General features: G+C 37.6%; 1 protein-coding gene across 1 annotated transcript in view; it reads right to left on the reverse strand.

Annotated features, from left to right (window-relative positions):
- Positions 1-3,262: 3,262 nt before the first annotated feature.
- Positions 3,263-22,769, reverse strand: part of MAN1A1 (mannosidase alpha class 1A member 1) — a 139,435-nt gene continuing 119,928 nt past the window's right edge. The window contains exons 9-12 of the mRNA XM_064707965.1: positions 13,928-14,147; positions 12,905-13,077; positions 7,460-7,575; positions 3,263-6,802 (exon numbers count right to left, since the gene is read on the reverse strand). Of these exons, the coding sequence (XP_064564035.1) occupies positions 6,676-6,802; positions 7,460-7,575; positions 12,905-13,077; positions 13,928-14,147 (636 nt within the window). The 3' untranslated portion in view covers positions 3,263-6,675. The remainder of the gene's footprint in view (positions 6,803-7,459; positions 7,576-12,904; positions 13,078-13,927; positions 14,148-22,769) is intronic.

The following is a 22,769-nucleotide window of genomic DNA, read 5'->3' on the forward strand; positions in this document are numbered from 1 at the left end:
ACTTGCTTTACTTTTATGGCACTGCAAGGTAGAAATGGTTGTTATTAATAATGCACACCAGAATGGCCTCTTATTTGACAAGTATACTTTTATTTTAACATATAATATTTATGTCATGCTTGCTAGTTGTCAGCATATTTCATAAAATTAATGGAGTCCCACAAAATGGGAACTCTCTGCTGTGTCTGGCTGTAAAATTTTTGCTGGGAAGTGGAAAGAGGCTGCAGGATTTTGAATGCAAAATATGAAAGCTGAAGATTTGGCTTTGTGTGTATTTGGCAGCCAGTGTTGGAAACTGAGTGATATATGTGATATATTAAAACGTTTTAGAATGATAGCAAAAAAGCAGCTTCAAATTTTGTTGAAGCTATTCAAGTTAAGACATGCAGACTTTCATTAAAAAAGCCAAGCAACAGCTGAACTGAAGCCACTGATTTGTTTTCACTGTGAAAAAACAGCTCTGAGTGATAAGAAGATGGAGAGTTTGCTTAGTGAGAATAAATTCATACATGATGTTTGTTGTCTCAACCATATTTGAGAAGCTGATAATCTGTAGGATATTAAAAAATAAAAGAAAGAAAAGAGAAGCACAGCATGTCTGCTGCCTTTCCCTCAAGTGTTCCTTAAGCTGTATCCCCTCCACAAGTCCCCATTAAAATTCTATGGAACTGTTTTCTCTGTGTGAAAAATTGACTTTGATTAAATGAACAATTTTGCCACTGACTTAAATGGAGCTGGTTCTCTTGCTGTACAAGTTATTTTTAGAAAGAAAAATGTTCATTGATGCAAGAAATTTCTCCCTGTTAGCCCATTTCTGGTGACACCATGGATATAAAGACAGAAGATTGCCCAAGCAGGTTTCAGCTGTGACCAGCCAATTAAAAAATGTTCAAATACTTTGGTGTGACACTGTTGCCTCCTTGTTCTTAGCTTTGGAACAGAAAGAAGTGAGAATTAGATACTAAGAACTATATTACAGTCTATCAAATCCTATGGCAGAAGTGCATAGTTGTAAGGTTTGCTTAGATCTGTAAATATATCACAGTATAAAACACAAATAGAGTCTGAATGTTCTCTCACTTTTATAGTGAGAAATGTTCAGGTTTGGGATTAAAGTAAGATGTGGACAGTAGTATTTTTTCTGGACAAGATTGTTACAGTACTTTAAAACCACACTGCCAACTGGCTTTTTTTCTTTAATTAACTTTTTTTCTAATAACTTTTATTAACTTGAGGTGCTCAAGACTAATAATCGCTCTGAGCTACTTTGATTGATGATGTGAAAGCAACACACAACTGGAATGAAGACATAAAATATTAATAATGAGAGTGGTCCTGTAAAATGTCAGCCCAAGAATGGAAAAAGGGAAGCAACCTTCCACAACTTGGCCACAAAGTGTGCACAGAGTTTGGAGAGCACGTGAAAGTTTGAGGGGGTTCCAGTGGGAGGGTTTATTATGGTGAGTTTACAGGGTGAGTGAGAGCTGGTGCAGACAGAGGAGCAGGTACCTGAGACATGAGGGTCAAAGTGCTGGCTTTGGAATAATGCTGAGTGCTAACAGCCTGCTGGGCTCTAGCTGGGTTCTGCAGATGTGGGACTTGTTCCCTCCACCACTCTGAGCATGCATGAATGCATAAACCCTGTGGTTTACCTCTTGTTGCAGTATTCAGTGTCACAGACATATTTTCTGAAAAATCCTTTTGCTAGGATTTTTTCTCCTGAGAAGCTGAGAGGCCTCAGAAATGAAATGTAAACAATAATTATCTGCTGCTGTGGAATGCAACAGGTGCATCTTTGATTGGTCTCATGTGGATGTTTTTACTTGGTGACCAATCACATTCCAGCTGTGTCGGACTCTCTGGTCAGTCACAAGATTTTATTATTCATTCCATTCCTTTCCTTTCTAGCCTTCTGATGTCCCCTTCCTCTTTCTTTACTATAGTTTTAGTATATAATTTTTAATATGATATCTTAAAATAATAAATCAGCCTTCTGAAACATGGAGTCAAGATTCTCATCTCTTCCCTTGTTGGGGTTGCCTGCAAATTCCACATATTCAGAGCAGAACTCTTGAATCCCAGTGACCATTTCCTGGGTTTGGCAATTTGCTTTTCACTGTGTAATTTCTCCTCCTGCATTTGAGCTCAACTAGGACAGACTAATCCCAAGATTAAGGCGGATCAGATGAAGGGCTGTTTCCATAGCAGATGCTGCCGTGTGAGTGCTGAGTTCCTCTTGTGATAGAGCAAGGCCACAGGGCAATGCAAATGGGGCAAATCCTGCTTGTCTTGCCTAATTGTCAACTCAGCTCTAGTTCCCTTTCCTCCTGCAGAAAACAAACCACACCAAGCATCCAATTAAGGAGAGTGAATTGGTTGAAATTCTAACCCAGGCTTGTGTTTACATCTCTTCTGAATCCCAGTCTGCAGGAAGGTTTGCATTAGTTCATGTTTGCCTTTGTCTAGTGCTGGGGCTGGCTGCAGGAGGGCACTGTCTCCTGACTGCCCCAAGGACTTCACTGTGTAGCTGAAACTGCTGCAAAAAATCTCAGAGCTGCCCTCAAAAATGATTTAAGCAGGTCTAATGAGTAAGTCTTTTGACAGGAATTGATACTACTGAGACTGTTCTGTAAAACCACAGCAGTTTATTTCAGTATCACCTTGGGAGGAGGCTTCCTACTAAACAGAGAAGACAAGGTTATCCAGAAGGTGTAGCTGTTATTTCAATATTTAGATTGGAAATCTTAATGTCCTTCTGAAACAAAATATAGTTACAGTTCCTATGACAACTGTTTCCCTCTCCTCTGGAGCATGGGCTAACGACAGGATTTCATTACATGGTCATGTAACACTGGGCACTGTGACAGCCTTGTCATCTCCACTGCGCTGTTTGCTCCTAAATGGCATTTAGCTTTGCCCACTTGTGTTGTGCAGAGCATGAATTGTAGTGACTGACCTTCACTGTGCTTATTGCCTGCCACCTCCCACTTCCCAGCTTCCCTCTTTTCATTAGCAGGCTCATTTTTTCTACCAAAGTACATTTGCTATGCTGAATTTTATTGACAAAAAAAATCCTAGAAACTTATTTCAGTGGTAGAAATTCTATACACTATTCTATACACATTTTGACATTAATTAAGAACAGCATCTTAACGAGTACACAGAGTACTGACAAAAATTTGTGAGTACAGCAGCTAAACCAGAATATGCAGCAGATTCCTGTAGATACTTCTGCTACACACGTAAGAAAAACTATAACCAGTTGAACAGATATATTAAAAGACTTTATTCACAATAGAGAAATTTTTACAAATATAAGTTCTTAAAAATTAAGCATCTTGATCTATTATGTTATTCCATAATTTCAGTTTATATAAAGATGATAAGACTAAATGGAATATGTACAAATCAAAACCAATTTAAATACATGATAGAAATGGATATGTATGAAGTTACCATAGAAACAGTGAGCTATTGGGCATTGCAAAAAATCTGTGTATAACCAACACATATGCAATATTTATCTCACAAACAATCAAAATTTTTTTTTTCCCTGTGAAACAATGTTGGTGCCATTTAAAGGGCTCTACCTCTTGGGACCCAACATATGTAGATTTAAATGCATTATTATGCTACAAAGAAGTGGAAGAAGTGTGGGCAGTGCGTTTATGTAAAGACAATGTGTCCATGTCACTGTCTTCTCCCCCCTGCCACCTCCCCCCCTAACAATGAGCAATTTCTTTTGCTCTTATGAATGACTGGGAACACAAAGTCATCATCACTAGCCACTTCCATGAAGTGAGTTAAGTGAATGGGAATTAAAATGCATGTTACCTTACTGATCTAACAAGCAGTGGTAAATATGGACTGTTCAAAAATGATTGCTCTAACTTTGGTGTTTTGGGGTTATTTAAAAACAAAAAGAAAAGTTGATATATTCTCAGTTTATGAAAAGTTTTTTTCTTACAGCTGGCAGATCTACACGTTGTACAATCTTCTCGTCTACTTACATTACTTTACAAAAAGTACAGTATAGTGCAGTTTGTACATACAACCTGAATACCAATACCACATCAAATTTGTGCTCTTTCAGATCATCCTAACTCCCACGCGAAGGAAAATTCCACGCTATGAAATGTCCATTTTACAAGGAAACAACCATGATGCTTATATTTAAGTACATGAGACCCAATGCACATAGAGCTATGTGACTGGAGCCTGCTTTTGAAACATGGAGAAGACCTGTCTGGTTCTCTGCTCTTCCCTTCAGCTTGCTAAGTACCAGCAACATCACCACAGACAGCTGGGGGAAGCAAACCTTGGTTAAGGAAACCATGTAGAAAGTGGCTTAGAAAACACACTTCTCAAAGACTGTTTCTGTCTGAGCTTTTGTAGTTATTTAACTGAGATGAAGTCTAAAGCAGCGCATACATGAGAGGGGCAGTAGCAGCAGGTGACCCACTAAGCATAAATAAGAAAAAAAATTATTATTACATGTTAAAAAGAGAGGAAATATTTTGGTTTTATTCCACAGCTATGGTGATTCAGGGGATGGAAAAAAAATCTCCTTTATAAATACTATCTATAAAGAAATACAATGAAGTATAGTCCTCCAGTGGCACAAATTCTGGAGAATCAAAAGCAGCAGAATTTCTGATTTTCAACAGAGGAGAGAGTCAAGACCTCATCCTTGCATGGCTGGGTTCAGAAACCTGCTGTGCCATGAGGGAATCCATGCTTTAAAAAAGAAGATAAAAATTTAAAAACAGTGGAGCACAAAGTTTTGAGCCGCTGTGCCTGGCTCTGTGTGAGCAGGCTTTACCTGCACATCCATTTCTATCCATTCTCCCAGTGCTGGGTGGCCCAGGCTCACCAAGGTGCCCCAATAACTCTCATCCAGGAATGGCCAGCCCTGCCAGGCTGTGCTGGAGCATCAGTGGATCCATGCCTTGTCCCCTACACCAGTGTCTTTGGCAGCTTGTGGGGCACGTGCCATCTCCTCTGGCAGCAGGGGAGGCAACAGGCAGCGCTGTCCTTGCAGACTTGAGGGCAAGCTCTAGCTGCTATATATAAAAGTGTAATTAGTTATTTTTGGCTTCTACCTAAGAAAACCTCCACTGCAGACCTCTATCAGCATAGAAAAAAGAAAAAATGCACTCTAAAGCTTAAACAAATGTGTTCCGTCAGCTGTGATTAGCAAGGCTGGACATGTGAGCTGTCTTACTAAATACCATTCAAGAACATTACTCTTCAGAACCAGGTTTGTTCCACTGCAGTCCAATCAAGGAATAATGTTCTTTCTCAGAATGGGAAGCCAGGTGTTTCCTACCTGAAATGTATGGAAGTCATCCCATCACTAAATGAAAACAGGTAGACTTAAAAATCATGTAAACCACTTCAAACCAAGTAGAAACAGGAATTAATTGTGCCTCATTTCTTTTTCCCTTTGGTGATGCCACAGAGCAAACATTTTTGGCAAAGCTGTTACCTTTCTTAATAAGCCAGGCCTCTACTTGAAGGAATATTTTTTAAGCCCATTGCATTTCTGTTACTTAAGACAAGGCAGTGTTGTCAGAAAGTTTTAGTTCAGAGCAGGATAACTTCCTCTCTGAATGACTTCTCTTCTTCTGAGGAGGCAGGTTTTCTTCAAGGCATCTGAACACCCAAGTTTATTCACACAGATACATCAAACTGCTTTGTGACAATTAACCACCAAGCCTGGTGTCAAGTCTGGACCTACCCAAAATCTTTGCAAAAGTAACAGAAAAACAAACAGACTGTATCTGATATAATCTGAACTTGCAGGAAAATGTTGTTGAGTGGATTTTTTTTTGCCAACCAACCAAATGAAAGCTACTGGACTAAATATATAAAGAAGGTTAATAGTCCCTTTCTTAATATGAAATGATTCCCTTATTTTACTCCTTAGTAGCTTGACTAAAGACATAAGAATAACACCACCTAGAAAAGGGAGGAAACAATTGATTCTATTACAATATTCTAATCAAAACCTGAAAAACTAAGGTCTGCTAACTAATGTGCTAAATCCATAGAAACTAGTTTAATCTAACTTCAACTTATACTGCAGTTTCAGAGTTGGGTCTGCATGAGATGAAAGTACCCCTATGTCAACTTCATTGACAGTGAAATACATCAGATACTCCAGCAAGTAATGATAGACCCGCACAAGAAGAGGCTGTCACAGTCACAAGATTTGTCCTGGATGACACACAAAACAAACTGACATAGAACATAAAAAAAAGAAAAAGAAAAAGCTCTTTATACTTAATTCAATATGGCTTTTTGCAACATGGCAAAATATTACAGCTTAAAGCATAGATCTCCTCACAGAGGAGAGAAGAATTTTGCAGTCAAATTAAAAGCATAACAAGAAACAAGTAACATGCAGACCTTCTGCTTTTTTTGTCCAAAATGACACTGCAGCCTAACAGAATCTGGGAAGATACCCTATTTCACTTCTAAGAAGGTAATAATCTGAATTAGAGGATTAAGGTTTTATCATAATTAATTGGGTACATTCATAAAAATTTACTGTTAAAGAAAACAGACTGCAAAACACTTGATTAAAAAATTTAACTTAGGAATTTAAAACCAAATCATGTGCCCTAGTCCTGGAAACGTAAGGAATGAAACAAAGTATAAATTAATCTTCATCTATTTCTGGTTTTCTTCTTTATTCCCATCATCTTTGTGAAGAACAGGGAGAGGATGAGCCTCTGTGTTGAAGACCCAGTGTTCAAATGGAAGAAGATCATCTTCAGAAAATAGCAAATACAGGTACCTGGCAAGAAAAAAAAAAAAAAAAAGGGAAATGAGACCACATCAGGGAAGTGATTTTCAGGAGAACACATAATAATTCATTTTTAATTTACTTGAGTATTAAACTTCCTGTTGAGATGACATGACTGATTTTTTCTTGCACAGAAAAAAAAAAAAAAATCCAGAACTGAAGAGATCAAGACAAAAGTTTTATCTCATTAAAAATTTAGGAGATGTTGATAGATAATGAAAGCATTGGTTTTTTCTCTTAACAGGCCCTGCATGCTTTCCATGGAAGTTTTTTTTTCTTCTTTTTCTAAAATTTTAAAATGAAAAGTATGCAATATAAGCCTGTTATGTTCTCTGCCTAGTCAATTTGTTTCATTAGTGCTGGCATATATAATTAGATCCTATCAAAGACAGGAGATGCAATGTCTCAAAAACTATCAAGTACCTTTATCAGAAGTAAAGATAATTTGCAGTAGTCAGGGAATTTATGTTATTGACACAGACTGGAAAAATAAGGACAATTTTGCTTCCTGCCACCTAAGAAGAGCTCTGCTATTTCACTCAGATTTTGTTACGTGAGAGTGTCAAGGGTACTAATGATAAATACTTATCTGTAAAGATGATACACAGAGCTACTTCACATTAATGAAAGCCAACTTTCTCAACTTACTTGAGTGTCTCTGAAAGGAAGAAACTTTGTTGCACATCATCATGGCTTTCATGATTGTTATAAACATCTCTAAGGCCAGAATAGCCACCATCGACTCTGCAGTGTTTTTCCAGCGCCTGAAACAGAGATCACCCAAATCAGTGGGATTAACAAAATAAATATGTCAGTTTTTCTGTTTGGCAATAAAACTAGCAAAAAAAAAAAAATTCTGCAAATTCCTTTGATAAAGAGGTGAAAACTTGGTAAATGTCTACGTAGAAAAACTCTTAAAAAAAAAGACATAGGCGTACCTGTATAATTTCATATTCAGGAAGAGAAGCAAAATAATAAATTAATAAAAAGCGAACACAAACCAGCTTTCAGAAGGAAAGATGTATGGGTATAAGGATTTAAAGACATATGGATTTTCACTTATATTCTTTCTCCTCTTCTTAATAGGAGTAACAATAGCCTTTTTCTCCCAATCTCTCAGCCTTTGGAAATTGTGTTACCTATACTTTTCTGGTCATAGTTTGGTACTTAAAATGATTGTAACATGATTGAACGCCATACTAAAGATCAGTCTTTTCCTTAGCTCCTGCAAATCCCTTCAAAAAAAGGAAAGGCAACTCTCCATTTTCTGTGTAAGTTATATGGCTTCTCTTTGCAATTATTTAATTTTTCAATGGGAAACCACTGATATTGGGCTCTGACTGAATTTCTCTTGTGCAGCAGTCATATTTTTCTTTGCTACCTCTCTGAAAAAGCTTTGTCTATTACACAGGCATAGATAGAAAGCCAGGACTTAACACAACATAATTTAGCTGTAACAGTAACAATGTAATTTTTTCTAGCTAGTTTCCAAACCCTTTATTCAGTTAAAAGGTGTAAAACAGATGACTGATTCCTATTTCACAATAAAAAGGAGTACATGGGCTGCCTTTTCTGCCTACAGGAATGTCCTATATTTATGAAGGAGAAAAAAGATCAGATGAAAAGTATATAAAAGGATAAAATAGTAAAATAGATGCAGTGAGACTATTTAATAAATTTTGTTGCTTTTTTTTTATTAGGTGTTTGCAATAGAAAGGTGGTACCTATATGCATATATATGAGCCATAACTTCTTTAATACTGCTATCCAATATCTTATTTGAATATTGATTATCTTATCACTACTATATTAAAAAAATTAATTAATAGGGTTTTTTCTTTATAATTTATGTATTTGATAAGGCTACAAGTATTCTTGCTCCATTCATTTCTCTTTGCTTCTTTGCTTACAACAACTCTCTGGTATCAGACAGTATAAAGAAGGAGTAACGAGAATTTAAGATGATTATATTTAAAACAATTCATGATTCAAGACCAAATTAAGAAAATGCTATTTAACCCTAGTAACTTCTTGCAATGAAAATGACAGTAAGGATTGTGGCTGGCTGCATTCACTCAGGACCACACTACTGTGAAACAAGGTGTCTTCTGTGGAGATGGTATTGGAACAACAACTTTCAGGCAGAAATACTTGGGGCTCTATCCTCCCCAAGAAAGAGCCAGGAGATAACTGGTTCCTCCCTTTCTGAAGTTACTACAAATACCACTGAAGTGAGTACAGGATGTGTAGATTTTATTTAGGGAAAGATGCTGCATTTCAAAACACACAAGCTAAAAAAGCAAGGCAGAGGATATATCTAAACCAGGCAGAATAAGTATTTTCTGAAGACAGATGGGACTAAGAGTCACTAATAATTACTGAACTATTCATCACCTTCCCCTGCTCTAAAGGCTCTTTAAGATCTGTGTTTTGCTGTGAGTGGATATCCTAAATGTCCTTGATTTTTCTGGAGTCCCTGTAGCTGTGTGCACACATTTGGCTTGCACGTCAGGCTCTCCTTGGTTTTCACTGGAGAGTAAGCCTATCATATATTTAAAAGGGATTTTTCTCCAGAAGAGATCCTTTAAAGTATAACAGCCTATTTGTCTTTTCTTATGTGTCCTAAGGTTCTTTAATTTTCCTGGACACTTCTACTAAATGACAAATATATTTAAGTTTAAAGAACTAATTTCCTCTGGCTGGTATTCCTTCCCTCTTGTATACTTCAACCTGCAACGAATTCCAAATTCTGCATCTGTGTCTGGATTTTCAATGTCAAACAAAAGATGATGCTTTTCAAGGCACAGCAGAAGCAGAACTTGAAGGATAAGGCTACTGTGCAAGGAAATATCTGCATTCTAAACAGGATGAGGTAAAATAAAAGCAAATTGCATTTACCATTTATATGCTCTAACGTACTTTGAGCATTCTCTGAGTTTAGAGGCATCATAAAGGCAGTTGGAGACACTGCTATGATGTAAACTAAGGGGTTAACTTGCCCCATGTTTGCCTTCTGGTGGTATCTGCTTGATGCAAATATGAAGCATCTCATCCCTCAAAGCTACTTTCCACCTAACTAAAGGAACAGGACATCCACCTGCAGGATTAGCAGGATAAAAAGGCTCCAGGTTGTCAACCATCCTGGCAGTGATGGGATTTTGTGCCCTCTCCTGCAGTTTGAGAGCGCAGTGATGTTCACAGTGATAGGGGTAGTGGTGGGCAGGAAGAAACAATCAAGCACATTTTAAATAAGCAGTTCTCAGGAAATGAGGGTGGCTAGGATCAGTTATGACACAGTAATGGAAAACATCAAGCACAGTGAAAACTGGCTGACAGTCTCAAACTATCATAAAGGGGAAAACAAAGGAAGTGATACAAATTTAAAATATGTGCCACATTTATAATGCAGAGAGGGAGGCTTTCATGAGCTAAGTTGATAAAACCTTTCTGACTCAGTAACAGTGGATATTGCTGGTGGTCATAACTGCATTTTCTCCAGCTGCTGAAGTACATACAAAATTATCTTGGACTCAAAGCAGCAGAGAAAATTCACAAAGAAAAAAACAGGACAGGCTATAGCTTATTTTTAGTCTATAACATTAGAGAAAGACTTAAGAGACTTGTCAGAGAGTTCAAAAGTCATGACTCTAAACCTGCCTCCTTTTCTACTACAAAGGCCCTGGAAAAAAACCTAATGAGTTCTCATCGCCAGAGTAATGAGTTAAAAGTGGACATGGAACACATGAAGAACAACTTTTTTTGGACAAAACCCAAATGGTCTGATCATTAGTTTCCTCTTTTTTCTTGTTTCAATCTCAGGTTCCCCTTTGTGCAACAGGTACTGATAATTAAACCAATGGCCCTCAGTGGTTGGGGGTTTCCCCAAGGACAGAATGGGTCAGGTGCTCTTTGGGGCAGCATTAAGGAGCAAGGGGGAACAGAATTTACGGCAAGCTAGCATGATATGTGCTGTAACAAAAAAATACTGTATTAGGTGGAGCTGTACGGCTATAAACACCAGGAGAGAACGGAAAGAAAAAAGATTTTAAACCTACAACTGACTGCATAAATTCTGGAAAGCTGCAAGATTTGTTTTTGTGAAACACCCAACTGCACGTTTGGAGAGTGGAAGATGTGCCCTGGGCAGAATGGGACCAGCTGCATCTCCCACACCCATCTGGCTGTGTTGGAGCCAGATTGAGAATAACCACAAGAATGTTAAACAAGGGACACGTGGGGAGTGAGAAGGAGGTAAACAAGTGTACCAACCTGAAAGAAATACAAACAAACTGAACCAAATGGGTAAAGAATAATAATAAGGAAAACATTTGAATTGTTTATAACAATGTTATCAGTGTGGGCAGTAACAATGAGTCAGGAAAAACATCTCCTGGAGAAGGAACAGTTGGCATTGCTGAAGCCTGATGGGATGACTTCCACAAACAGCCATTGTAAATATGCCAATTATTATCTGCCTGGGAAGAGTCCAGTAGTAAAATGTGTGCCTATGGGTGGTGTTAGCAAATAAGAAAGTAAGGGAACAGCCCTCTAAATTAGAGGTTTTAAAACCCAAATTGCTTTGGAATTAGTAATTCAGAAGCATATTGTTTCAGGGCCCCCCAGAGCCAACACCTGAGGGAGGCAAATACAATACCCTAAATAACTGCTCTCTACCTAGCTGAATACAGTGCTCAGTGCAGGCATGGAACAATTGTGAATATTCAGGAAAGAAGTTTGAGAGTATAAGCAGAGGTAATACTACTATTCTTTTTTGGAAAGCAGATTTTGTTTTACATTTTACAATTCCTGGAGGATATGTAATTACCTGACTTGAAATAACCTTTTTTTCCACGATGCTCAACAGCATTTGCACAACATTTCTGATATGATCAATATCTACACAGTGAATACTGAATGCATTTAGAGATCTTAGTTGCTGTGGAGGGAGTTGGGTTTATGGGGTCCTAACCCAGTAACAGCTCTCTAGTAGGGTCCCTTAGGGATGAGAAATTGGAGGGCACAAGTCTACATGTCCTACCCTCAGAGCAGAGCAACCTTCTTTAACTAGTGGTGTAAGCCCCTCCAAGAAGGTTGTAATCATACATTTCTGGAAACAAGGTATTGGGTAAACTGAAAAACAGGATATTTTTGAAATCCTGGAAAGCAATACATGTGCACAAGAGAGGTCACTGTCAACAAAATACTGCAGAGAGTTTTGATTTTTTTTCATTTTTCTTAAGTACACAGAGACAGAAAAATAATGTTCTTCTGCTTGCTGTATTTCCTGTCAGATGTCAGCTAATTTAGCAAGGGCAATGTCAGTGTGAGGAGGACAGAAGTGAACTCCAGAGAAGTGTAATAAGGACCCATACCTCGAGGATGAAACGTGGTAAATCTAAAGGTTCTCAGCCTTAAGAGTAAGAGTGATTAACTGCTGAAATAAGGTAAACAATGGATTTGGCAAGCCCATTCTTTGCAGTGCAGACCAGCTGCCCTTTTGGAAGGCTTGTGCTAGACAAACACAAATAGCTAGGTTCAGCATGACTGCTTGAAGCTCAAAGGCCAGTGGCACAAAAAATTCAAATCTATAAGAAACTTGCTGTCATTTAGGGAGTTTTGTCCACATAACTTATGTTTCTTGAAAGTAACATGGTTTTATATTTGGTACTATCTAGTCCTTCATCCTGGTCTTTGTCACCTTAATTAATATCACCTTCATACTATAACTGAAAATACATTTCATAAAACTTATTTCCATATCCAAGGCTCAAATCTGACACGTGTATGCACTTTCCATTCACATGCAGCAGCATTCAACATCTGGGACAGTACATCCAAATATGACTCCTAATCCTACAAGTATTTAAGATGGAGAAATCACAAGGTACTTTTCTATTATACAATATCAGCAGTTTTTGGTTTTGTCAAAATGTCATCTATTTGGCAAATGAATTCCTGGAAATCTGAATTGATATCCCTGATTTAAAATAAATATTCAGCTTCCAACTGCTGAACAATGTCCAGCTATCATTCAATAGCTTACTTAACAGTATTACTAGGATTTAACAACAAAGAAGTCCAATACAACATTACCTCAACAGCTTCCCATCCCCACTCCCTGTACTTTGGATCATGAGTGAGACGCCACATGTACATGTAGGTCTCTATGACTTCTGGTCGTAGGATGTAGTATTTTTCATTTTGTCTTGTAGCAATGGCCTCAACACCACCATCAAACCTGAAGGCTTCTGGTCCCAGTTTCATTCCTAGCCAATAAAAAAGCACAGACTAAAATAAAGGCATTAAAAAAGGTTTCAAATTATGTAACCAAATCAAACTCCCCAAATTACCAAATCAAGCTAGGCTTTTAGGTGGCACAAAGCCAGGTTACCCAGAACAATATAATTTATGAAAGATACTGCAACTCCTCCTGTTTTTGATATTTTATAAATAATTTGGAGTAGGAGAGAGCTGTTCTTCACGAATGCCTTAAATGGCAGTTTCAGTTTGAACAGTGATGCTAACATTTGCATTCTGGAAGACTTCGTGTAAGTAGCAACAAGTGAAATTTTGCCTAAAAGATGAGGATATTTACTTTTCTATATCAATCTGGAAAATACACTCTGGGACATGAAATGCTGCCAGGGTTATTTCTATAAGAAGATGATAAAATCCAAAGAAATTTCATGTACAGAAATCCACTTTCTTTGTGCAATTCTATTGTTTGCAGCGTTGCATCAACAGAACTGAGTGCAAAATATTCTTTTGTGCATAAAACATGAGTAATATCTATGTTGATGCATAAATGAACAGAGTCCTTCTATTACTTGTATTCAACTATACAGAAATTGGCATAATGAAAGAACCTTGTTAATTACTGTTATGTAACTGTCACATCAATTACTACAGTGAGGAGATACACTTCAGGTGCACAGAAATTATTTATAAAACAGAGCAACCATTTGAAAAGCTACTCTTAAAGCAAGGCAGCATTTGCTCAGAAGGGATGAACACTTCTCACTGTGCTACAATTTTCATTCAGCTTTATGCAAAACCACCGGTGGCTGCCTTCATGGGGGCAAGCAGTGCAGCCAGACTCTGCAACGTGTTACTCACGCGTGCGGTCGTAGGATTCATGGCAAGTCCTGGCAATTTCAGCACCCAGCTCGATGTGGTGGCCTGTCTTGTCACTGGGGGCTCCATCTGCTCCCAGAGCAAACATGCCTCCAGCAAAACAAGTGAGGTGTCCCATCTTGTGTTCCAGCAATCCGCCCTTCCACTCGGCGATGTACGTCAGGCCCCCGCTGGACTTTCGGATGAGGTGGGTCTCTATGGCCTGCAGGAGGACACGACCTCAAACCAAAGCCCATTTGGTAAAGTACAAAGGACAAAGCTGTCTTGTGTGCTGGTTGTTTTTGCTCTGTATTGCCTTTGCTCATAAAGTGCAATGGATAATAGGAGCCAGCATAACTTCAAAGTCAGCCAAACCAAGGCAGATGAGCATACATCAGTAATGATGACTAACTTTGCTTCAACTTCAAGCAATTTACAGGGTATGTTTTATAAAAATGTTGGAAAGACCTATCAAATACGCTTCAAATTTTGAAATATTTCATTTTTTCTCCCCCTTTTACACTGAGCAGTTTCAGGTAATTTAGCGTTCAATAATAATTTAACTTTCAATAGTTATTAGCCATCACTTCAGGTTCTGTATTTCTCATTTTAATTCTGACTTAAAGGAGGTGGTAATTGATATAATTTCATGTAAATTATATGCAGCCATAACTCATATTCAAAACACATGGCTCAGTGTGTGCCGTGAATGATGCTAGGCCTCTGAGTCTAGATGGCATTCCCAAAGTCCAGTGAGTTTCCCCTCCCAAACTGAAATCCTCCACTTATCTATCAAGAGCACGGTCTCACTGAGATCTCTGGAAAAAAAAAACCTAAGCAGAATAAGAACACACAAATCTAGAGGGAACTGGAAGTTGATGATGTTAGCAATGTATGGTCACTAATTACAAAATCCAGGAAGGCAGCCTGCTATCGTGGGAGGAACAGAATTAAAATGAGAGAGGAGATGCAGAAGAGCACATTAATTAGAAGCCCACAAAGAAAGTAAGGTATTACTCTTTAAAAGAAATAATGGAGAGGAGAAAACTCTGTCATACATTCAGCTATCTATTAGTGCTCTGGTTGTCCTGCTGAAATCATAATATCCAGAAACAGTACTCAACATGCATTATATAAGGGAAAAACCATTAAAAATATCACTACAGAAAACTATTAACAAAAAAGCCAGGATTTAAAAAAAAGTTTTATAAAGAGAATGCAGTGATTGTAGTAATGTTTTCCCCCATTTAAGCATTTGTAGAGGTTGTTCCTATAAGCATGAAAAATCCTGTCTAAATTAGAAGCAGCAGCAGAATAACTGCAGTTTTTACATACTGGGGTTTTTTTCTGCCAAGAACGTCACATTGAAAACTATACTTTATTTTCCAGCAATACGAGTGCAAAGCACTTAGTAAGGATGTTTTCTGCCCAGATCCAGAGCTACTATAAGCTCAGAAAACTCCTCCACCCCTTGTTCCCACCTTGATTGCATGCTTTTACTACTAGAAAACATACCTAAATTTTAAAGCAGAAGTAAATAATGAAAATTCCTGTGCTTTAAACAAATTCTGCTTTTAAAAATCCTGTGTAATTTAACCTATAAAAAGAGGAATTAGGTGTGAAAGGGGAAAGGTGAGAAAACACACAATAATTTTGCAGGAAATAACTTTCAGACCTATTTGGGCATTCTAACAATAAGCTACCTAAAACCAAGATAAGAAAGGAAAAAATTTAATGACATTTCATTTAACCTTTCAGCAGGGTATCTCCCATCTCACCGAAACAACAGTTCTAAAAATAGGCAAAAACTCTACTGGTCACTTAGCTGTTGGATCAGAATTTATTTAAAAAGTAAGCAACCATAAAAATAGATTGATAACTAAATTTACCTATGTTGCATTTTATTTGAAGTTACAACTGAAAACCAGAATGAAGTATTACTGTATCTGCCTGACATAACAGCAATGATGCACTTTTGAACTATATTAACTAGACCAGAGTTGATTCTTGTAGTGTAAAAATGGATTTTGTGATACCAATTAGTGTTAGAACCTTTTTCCCTCTCTTTTGGCTCAAGATTAAAGTTTAGGATGAAAAAGGATGACTTCCAAGAGTTTTTAAATTATTCTAGGAAACTGGTGTTAAGAAACTAACAAATTGATGTTGATTGATACCAAGAATGTCACGAAATAAAAATATATTTCCAATTTAAGTATTCGTGTTTAGTAAAGAAAATCATCACTGTTTTATAAATGGGGCCTATTAAGAACTAGTACATATATCTATTAAAAGTTATTTTCTTATGTACCCATCATATTTAAAGCTATTTTTATGAGGTAGTTATTAGATATAGACACTCAGATTGCCTTGTCATGCTTTGTACCATCCTGGGTCCCTGGGATAACACCTTTGCAGTGTGTATGTCTTTGTTAAGAGCATGCTAGGTCACTCTGCATTTTTACCTAGACATGAAATCTGAGGTTTAAAAGCAGGATAGGAAGGAAGGGTTATGTTCCTGTAGAGGAAGGCTATGTGCTGCCTGCAGTGCTTTGGGTGCAGTTCTGGCAGGAAAATCAAGTGAGTAAAACAAATTATCTTAAAAGGAGAATATGCAGTGTGGTGACAAAGATGCACCCAAGTGAAAAAATCTGTCTGGTACAATTGATTCTGAATTTCATACTTAAAATAAACTCATTTTTATTTTGATATAATTATGTACTCGCTTCAAGAGACACATCTATTGGAATTGCAGGTCTATTTCAACTTGCTCCCCAACTACAAATAATTCCATCCTGCACTGTTTTCAGATCAGGTGGAGGGATGTAGCACCTCTCCTATGAGGAAAGGCTGACAGAATTGGGATTGTTCAGCCTGGAGAAGAGGTGCCTTTGAGCTGACCTAACTGCAGCCTTCCAGTACCCAAAGGGAGCCCACAGGAAAGATGGAGAGGGACTTTTTACAAGGGCATATAGTGACAGGACAAGGGGAAATGGCTTCAAACTGAAGGAGGGTAGGTTTAGATGAGACATCAGAAAAAAGTTCTTTCCTGTGAGGGTGGTGAGGCACCGGAACTTGTAGCCTGGAGAAATTGTGGATGCCCCATCCCTGGAAGCTTTCAAGCTCTGAGCAAGTGAAAGATAGCTACAAATGTATGTTACCAAAGGAAGCAATAGCAGATGCGACCTGGGAGTGGAAAAAAAAATGAAGCAAAAAAATGAAGACAACCTGATTTGAGGCTGTAGTGGACAGAAAAGAAGGGGAAAACTAAAGGTAAATAAACATTTTATGGATTTTTAGAGAAATACATTTGCTGCATGTAAAGCTGGTATGGTATACAATATGTCATGCATCCATAAGCTCCCAGAGCCAGAGTAACTTTTTACACCTAATACAGTTCCTGGCAATTTTTCTTTTTTAGCTTTCACCTAAGGCTTTGCTTACATACTTCATTGCAGTAAAGCCTTCAGCCAAATTACCTTTTTCTCCATCTTGTGGGAAATTATTCCTTCGACACAACAACCGTATAAATGCTTGTGCACTCCATTAGAAACACTAACAGTGCTTTTTACAGTTTGAATTGTGACTCAAGTGCTCCTTGCATTACTACTGGCATCTTTCTCATGAGTCTGCACGTTAAAATTATGCCCTTTCCTATCTGTCACAGTGAATGAGACATTAGGAATGGTTTCAACTACAGGACTGCAAATTGCACATTTGTGTAATCTCTGTTATTGACAACATAAAGGAGAAACTCTTCAGTTTTTCCCAACCTGATTTCCTCCCCCTTCTGCCCTCATTGTTAAGGCAATATGTTTAGTGCTCTCTGCTTAGCAGCCTGTTCCTTAACCTATACATCATACTGCCAGTTCTTAACCTTGCAAAATTAAGCAGAATTGGACCCTCCTAATAAACAACCATTCTTCTTCATTCAGTTCTTCATGTCTTGAAGCTTTTCACACATCCTACATGATGTCTTCACCACCCCCTTCAGTCCATCCCTGACTTGATTTTGTGGTTGCAAAGTCCTTCATTTACCCTCTGAGTTGTTTAGAATGCATGGTTTACCGGGAAACACAGAAGATCCAGAACTGAATCATCTCTCTGTTCAAATGAGTTAAAAACTAATCAATAAGCTTATTTTTACAGGAGTTCTCTTGGTGGATTACACTGACAGGTAACAAAAACACTAACTGAGATGCCAGCAGAGCACAGGTGGAGGCTTCTTAGGAAAAACAATCTGCTCCTCAAGGCTGCTCAAATTCTACATAGATATGTGTCACAGAAGTGTTAACTCTGCTGGAGGAGCTGAGATAACAAATTACAAACCTCAAACAGCAATGTGACCCCACAGTTCTGCTACTTCTAGCTCTTAGGCATTTCACCTCTCCTTTTACAGTATCTTCTTAATTATGATTAATGAATTTCAATGATTACTGCTGTTTTAACGAAACCCAGGTGGTTTCATTTCCTGCCTCAAGATGTCACTGTAGCTGGAGATAAAACTGCTCAGCAAGACAGTTCCATATTTCTGTATCTTAATAAATTTGAAACTTCAGAAATATGATTCTAAGTTTCAAGGGTTTATAATGTCTGTTTTGGGGATAATTACAACTCTGCAGGCGTCTTCATAACAAAGCACCATAAATTATCTCTGTTCAAACTTTTAATATATTTTTCTTCCCCTAGGAATTTTCATAAACAGTATTTTGATCATTTGAAGTAACCATGAGGATGAAAGAGAATTCTATCATGTGTTATTTTCAATAATTCAAAGATGTATAATGTCAATTGCTTACTTATTTTTTTTAATATTTACAGCTTGCACCAGTACATTTTATTGCTTTGAAACAGCACAGAGCAGCAGGTCAGGATTACTGCAGATTTACATTCTGTGAGTTTCTAAGTAAATTGCTTTCTTGTTACTTTTTTACTTCCCTTACATTTTCTCTGTTTTTTGATCTAATGCAATAGATCCTTTTCTTTCTCAACCTTCACAATTATCCAATTTATCCTTTATTGCAAATTCCAGTGAGTTCATTACAAAAAGTTTATTGACGGAATAGGAAGTTCAAGTCCTTGTTATACACAATTTAAATACTTTTGTCAAAGAAAAGTAGTGTCTTATGCTGAGGTCCTCACTGCTTACTAAACTGAGCTTTAAAAATCAGAACTGAAATCTGAACACAGAAGAACTTTCATTTGGTTAAATACAAAATATAAGAAACATTTTAAAAGCACCAAAGCACTTGACTTCTTTTGGACTTCAGACAAGTTATGTGTAGACAAGCTTACATGTGCAATGAAATATGAGATATGAGCACTTATAATGGAGGTACCTACATTTTTAAAGGGGAATCAGTGGCAAACATTTATACTGTAAGACCTATTCATCTGTTCACTAAAAAGATGATTATGTTCTAAGGGAAAGCTGACTATTTACTTGTGTTTCAAAATATTTTTTTTCCCTCTATAGATCAATTAGTGTCTCTCAGAGCACCAATGTTCTTACTCTAAATGTATTAAATGTGTGTTACCAGAAGGATAAATTTATTAATATTTTAAAAGAGTATTAATGGTCTGGCATGAATCAAATCAAGTCACTCTCAAAATGTTAGATTGTGCATGTTCTGAATACTCTAGGATATCTGTTGATTCTGACAAGTTTTTTTTTGTTGACAGAAAAGGGAAGGGAAAATAGCATGACTAGTAAGGGCATGGCTGCTCTGGAAAGTGCAAAGCCATGAGCAAAACCCATACAATTTCTCTTTAGACTTCTCTAGTTAAAATCCTCCTTAAAGATTTCTAACAACATTAGGCTTGCTGCTTCTCCTGACAGTCCATAAACAAGCAAAAAATTTGAATAAATACTTTATCTGGTCCGAAACGTAAGACATTGTGTGGTTATCAGTAAATTATTAACACTTTAAAAATCTGCAGAAGCCTGTCTTTAGCCTTGATGTTTTCTGTAAGCATTTGTAGAGAGTCTCAAAACTTGAGCTGAGAAGGGAAATGCAGTGAAGAGAATAAGAAGGAGCAGTGAGTCCTCTGGACGTTCTGGTGTGCTCAGTGTAATGAATCTTGTGTTCCTACACAATGCAGCCATACTATCACTGTGTGCACAACACCAGTGCAGCTGGCTGATAAGTATTTTAAACATGACAGCTGACAAAACTGCCTGTTTATTGATTTTAGCACATTTAAGTTACATTCAGTTAAGTTGCTTCCCACCTCCTACACCAAAAAAATAAGCCCCAAAACAAAGTATACAGTGGGAATGCTGGGTACCAACTGTTTCATTCTAAGATGGGCTGCTATTGCAGCATCCTGCCTGCCCCATTTATGTATTTTCTTCAATGCCAAGAAATGCTTAAGTATTAAATATTCAAGACATTAATCACTTTTAGCTTTACCCAGTATGACAAACCATTATGTTTGAGTTGTTGCAGTTCTCTCCTTGTCCACATCAGTTATGCAGTTTTTAAGACCACTATGACCACAAAGCAAACCCCTTCAAGCAGCTTAATGGAGACTGCAGACAGCACAAACCAGCCACCAGACTGTCACCTCAGTTAAACAGATCCTCCTGAAGTTCCAGAGATGAAAGAAGCCTGTCTGCCAATATCATGTTTTCAGTTTGCTAACAACACTTCTTTTTCCCTCTCCTTTCAAGGAGAAAGGAGTCTCCATGGATTTTTTTATTTTTCTGAAAGGCTGAAATCAACAGCTCTGAAAAATATTCACTACTTAATGCTGACAGTTAAATACACCCAAAATCCCCCAATCAAAACATCCAATAAATATACTGAAAATCCCCCAATCACTACCTTTGGCATATATCAAAGCCAGCCTCCAATGTTAGCAATGTGCCAAAAAAAATTAAACTCCCCTGAAAAAAGTAACTCTATATATTTTGTCTGAATCCTGAGGCCAGAAATTACTTTTTCCTCTTTTGACAGAAGTTTACTGCATTGCCAGCATTGCTTAATTGTGTAATCCAGCCTAGCAGCAATTTCTGAAATGGTGTTGAAATCTGGCAGAGTGGCCGTGGCACTGCTTCACAACACATGCTCCTCTTTTGGCCATTTCCATTGTTCCCACTTCCAGTGCTATGTTCTGCAGAAATCATTTGTTTTCTTGTTAGGATCATCTGAGCAGTTGTTACCCAGTAAGAAAGAATAAAGAATCTTAATGTCTAAAAGGGAACTAGCTGCTCTGACTCAAGGTAAAAGTGCAGAAAGCAGCTGCTTTACCTCACTGAAACCACAGGGCTGCACTTACTGAGCTGCTTGGGAAGTGCTGGTGAGGATTCTCCCTTTTCCTTTGAAGTTCTTCTGCGGTGAGTTACCATTCTCTTTACAGCCTCTAGATATGCCACTTCTCTAGAACTACACTGAGAAAGTGATGCAGGCAGTGTCAGAGAGAGAAAATGAATATATATGTAAGATGCAGAAGGATTGCAGAAATGGCCATAAATAAATGTAATGGGAAAACGTGGAAAAGGTACCTGACCATCAGGCCTCAAGTGTGAGACAACCTATTTACAGGAATAGAGGGAAAATTGCCCTTCAGCTTAGGAAATGAGGGCTGGCACATTTAAGAGGAGAGGATTTGATGCAGTTGCTTGTGACACTGCTGTTGCTAGACTAGATATAAGTGAACCCACAAGGTCCATTTTTGCTCTAAATTATCATGTTCTCTTACAAACCTACTCAATTGTGTCTCAGAGATCAGCTTGTTAACTGAGAAGAGTGAGATGATTCCTGGATACTTGCAAAGACTGATGGATTATTCTATTGGCAGCTATTTCTTCAAAATATAGCAAAAAGCTGAATACACATTTGTTCTGTAACTAAATGTTGCATGCTACCCATTGAAACCTGTTTAGAAAGATCTCTTATTTCATGTGTTATGTCAAGCAGGACATTATTTGTATTACTTTTCAAAAGAGAAAAAATAACTTACATTAAAAATACATTCACTTGTCTTTTTGTGTGAATTCTACAGTTTATGAATCCCTCTGATGGCCTTATACATTCATACTATGCTCTGATATTCAAAATAAGACGATCTTGGTCCCTTTTCCCATTAGGAATAAACTCTTTCAATGGCTTCAGCCATAAATGCATTTTCATGGCAAGCAGAAGCAGTTTTTAAATCTAGCCTGACATCTTAGTTATTGCTTTTAACTTAAGCCATTATATAATCTATAGGCGATACAAAAATTCTAATGGAAAGCATTCATTTTTTAAAAATATGATTTACAGAGCAATGTGAAAAATAACCCCTAAGCTCCATCTAAATAGATTTCAGCTTTTCACAGTGAACTATATAACTCACCATATATTTTCATTTGTGGTTTCTGGATAGCAGAAGGTATTGAATTAGGCATCAAGCCTTCACATCACTCTTTCAGAATCGGGGGAGTATGTGCTGGACTGAATGGCCAGGAATAATCATGCTGTTCCCTTTGGCATAGTCTTAAAAAGATTCTGAGAGCGCTGGGGGAAATTTTTCTAAGAAAATACCAAGCAGACTCAGAATGCCCAAACTCTGCAGCCTCAGTTGTAAAGAAAGACTGCAGCTTGTGCAGACTCCTAAATTAGCTTTAATTTAGATAAGTAATGGATCAATAGCAATGAAGTCAGTACCAGGATGGATTTCAAATCAGGATAGTTATCCAATGAAGAACCTGGAATCTCAGTGGGGCCCAGTCATCCTGCAGCTTCTGTGAGGCTGAAACTTTGCTGCTGCTTTCTGAACAAGCTACTTTACAGCATCAAGCTGCCAACTCCTAAAGCTGCATGTGCACTTCTAGCTTTGGTTCAGATGTACCTCAGTACAAAAA

Source organism: Zonotrichia leucophrys, chromosome 3 (genome assembly GCF_028769735.1).
Source record: "Zonotrichia leucophrys gambelii isolate GWCS_2022_RI chromosome 3, RI_Zleu_2.0, whole genome shotgun sequence".
Taxonomy (NCBI): domain Eukaryota; kingdom Metazoa; phylum Chordata; class Aves; order Passeriformes; family Passerellidae; genus Zonotrichia; species Zonotrichia leucophrys.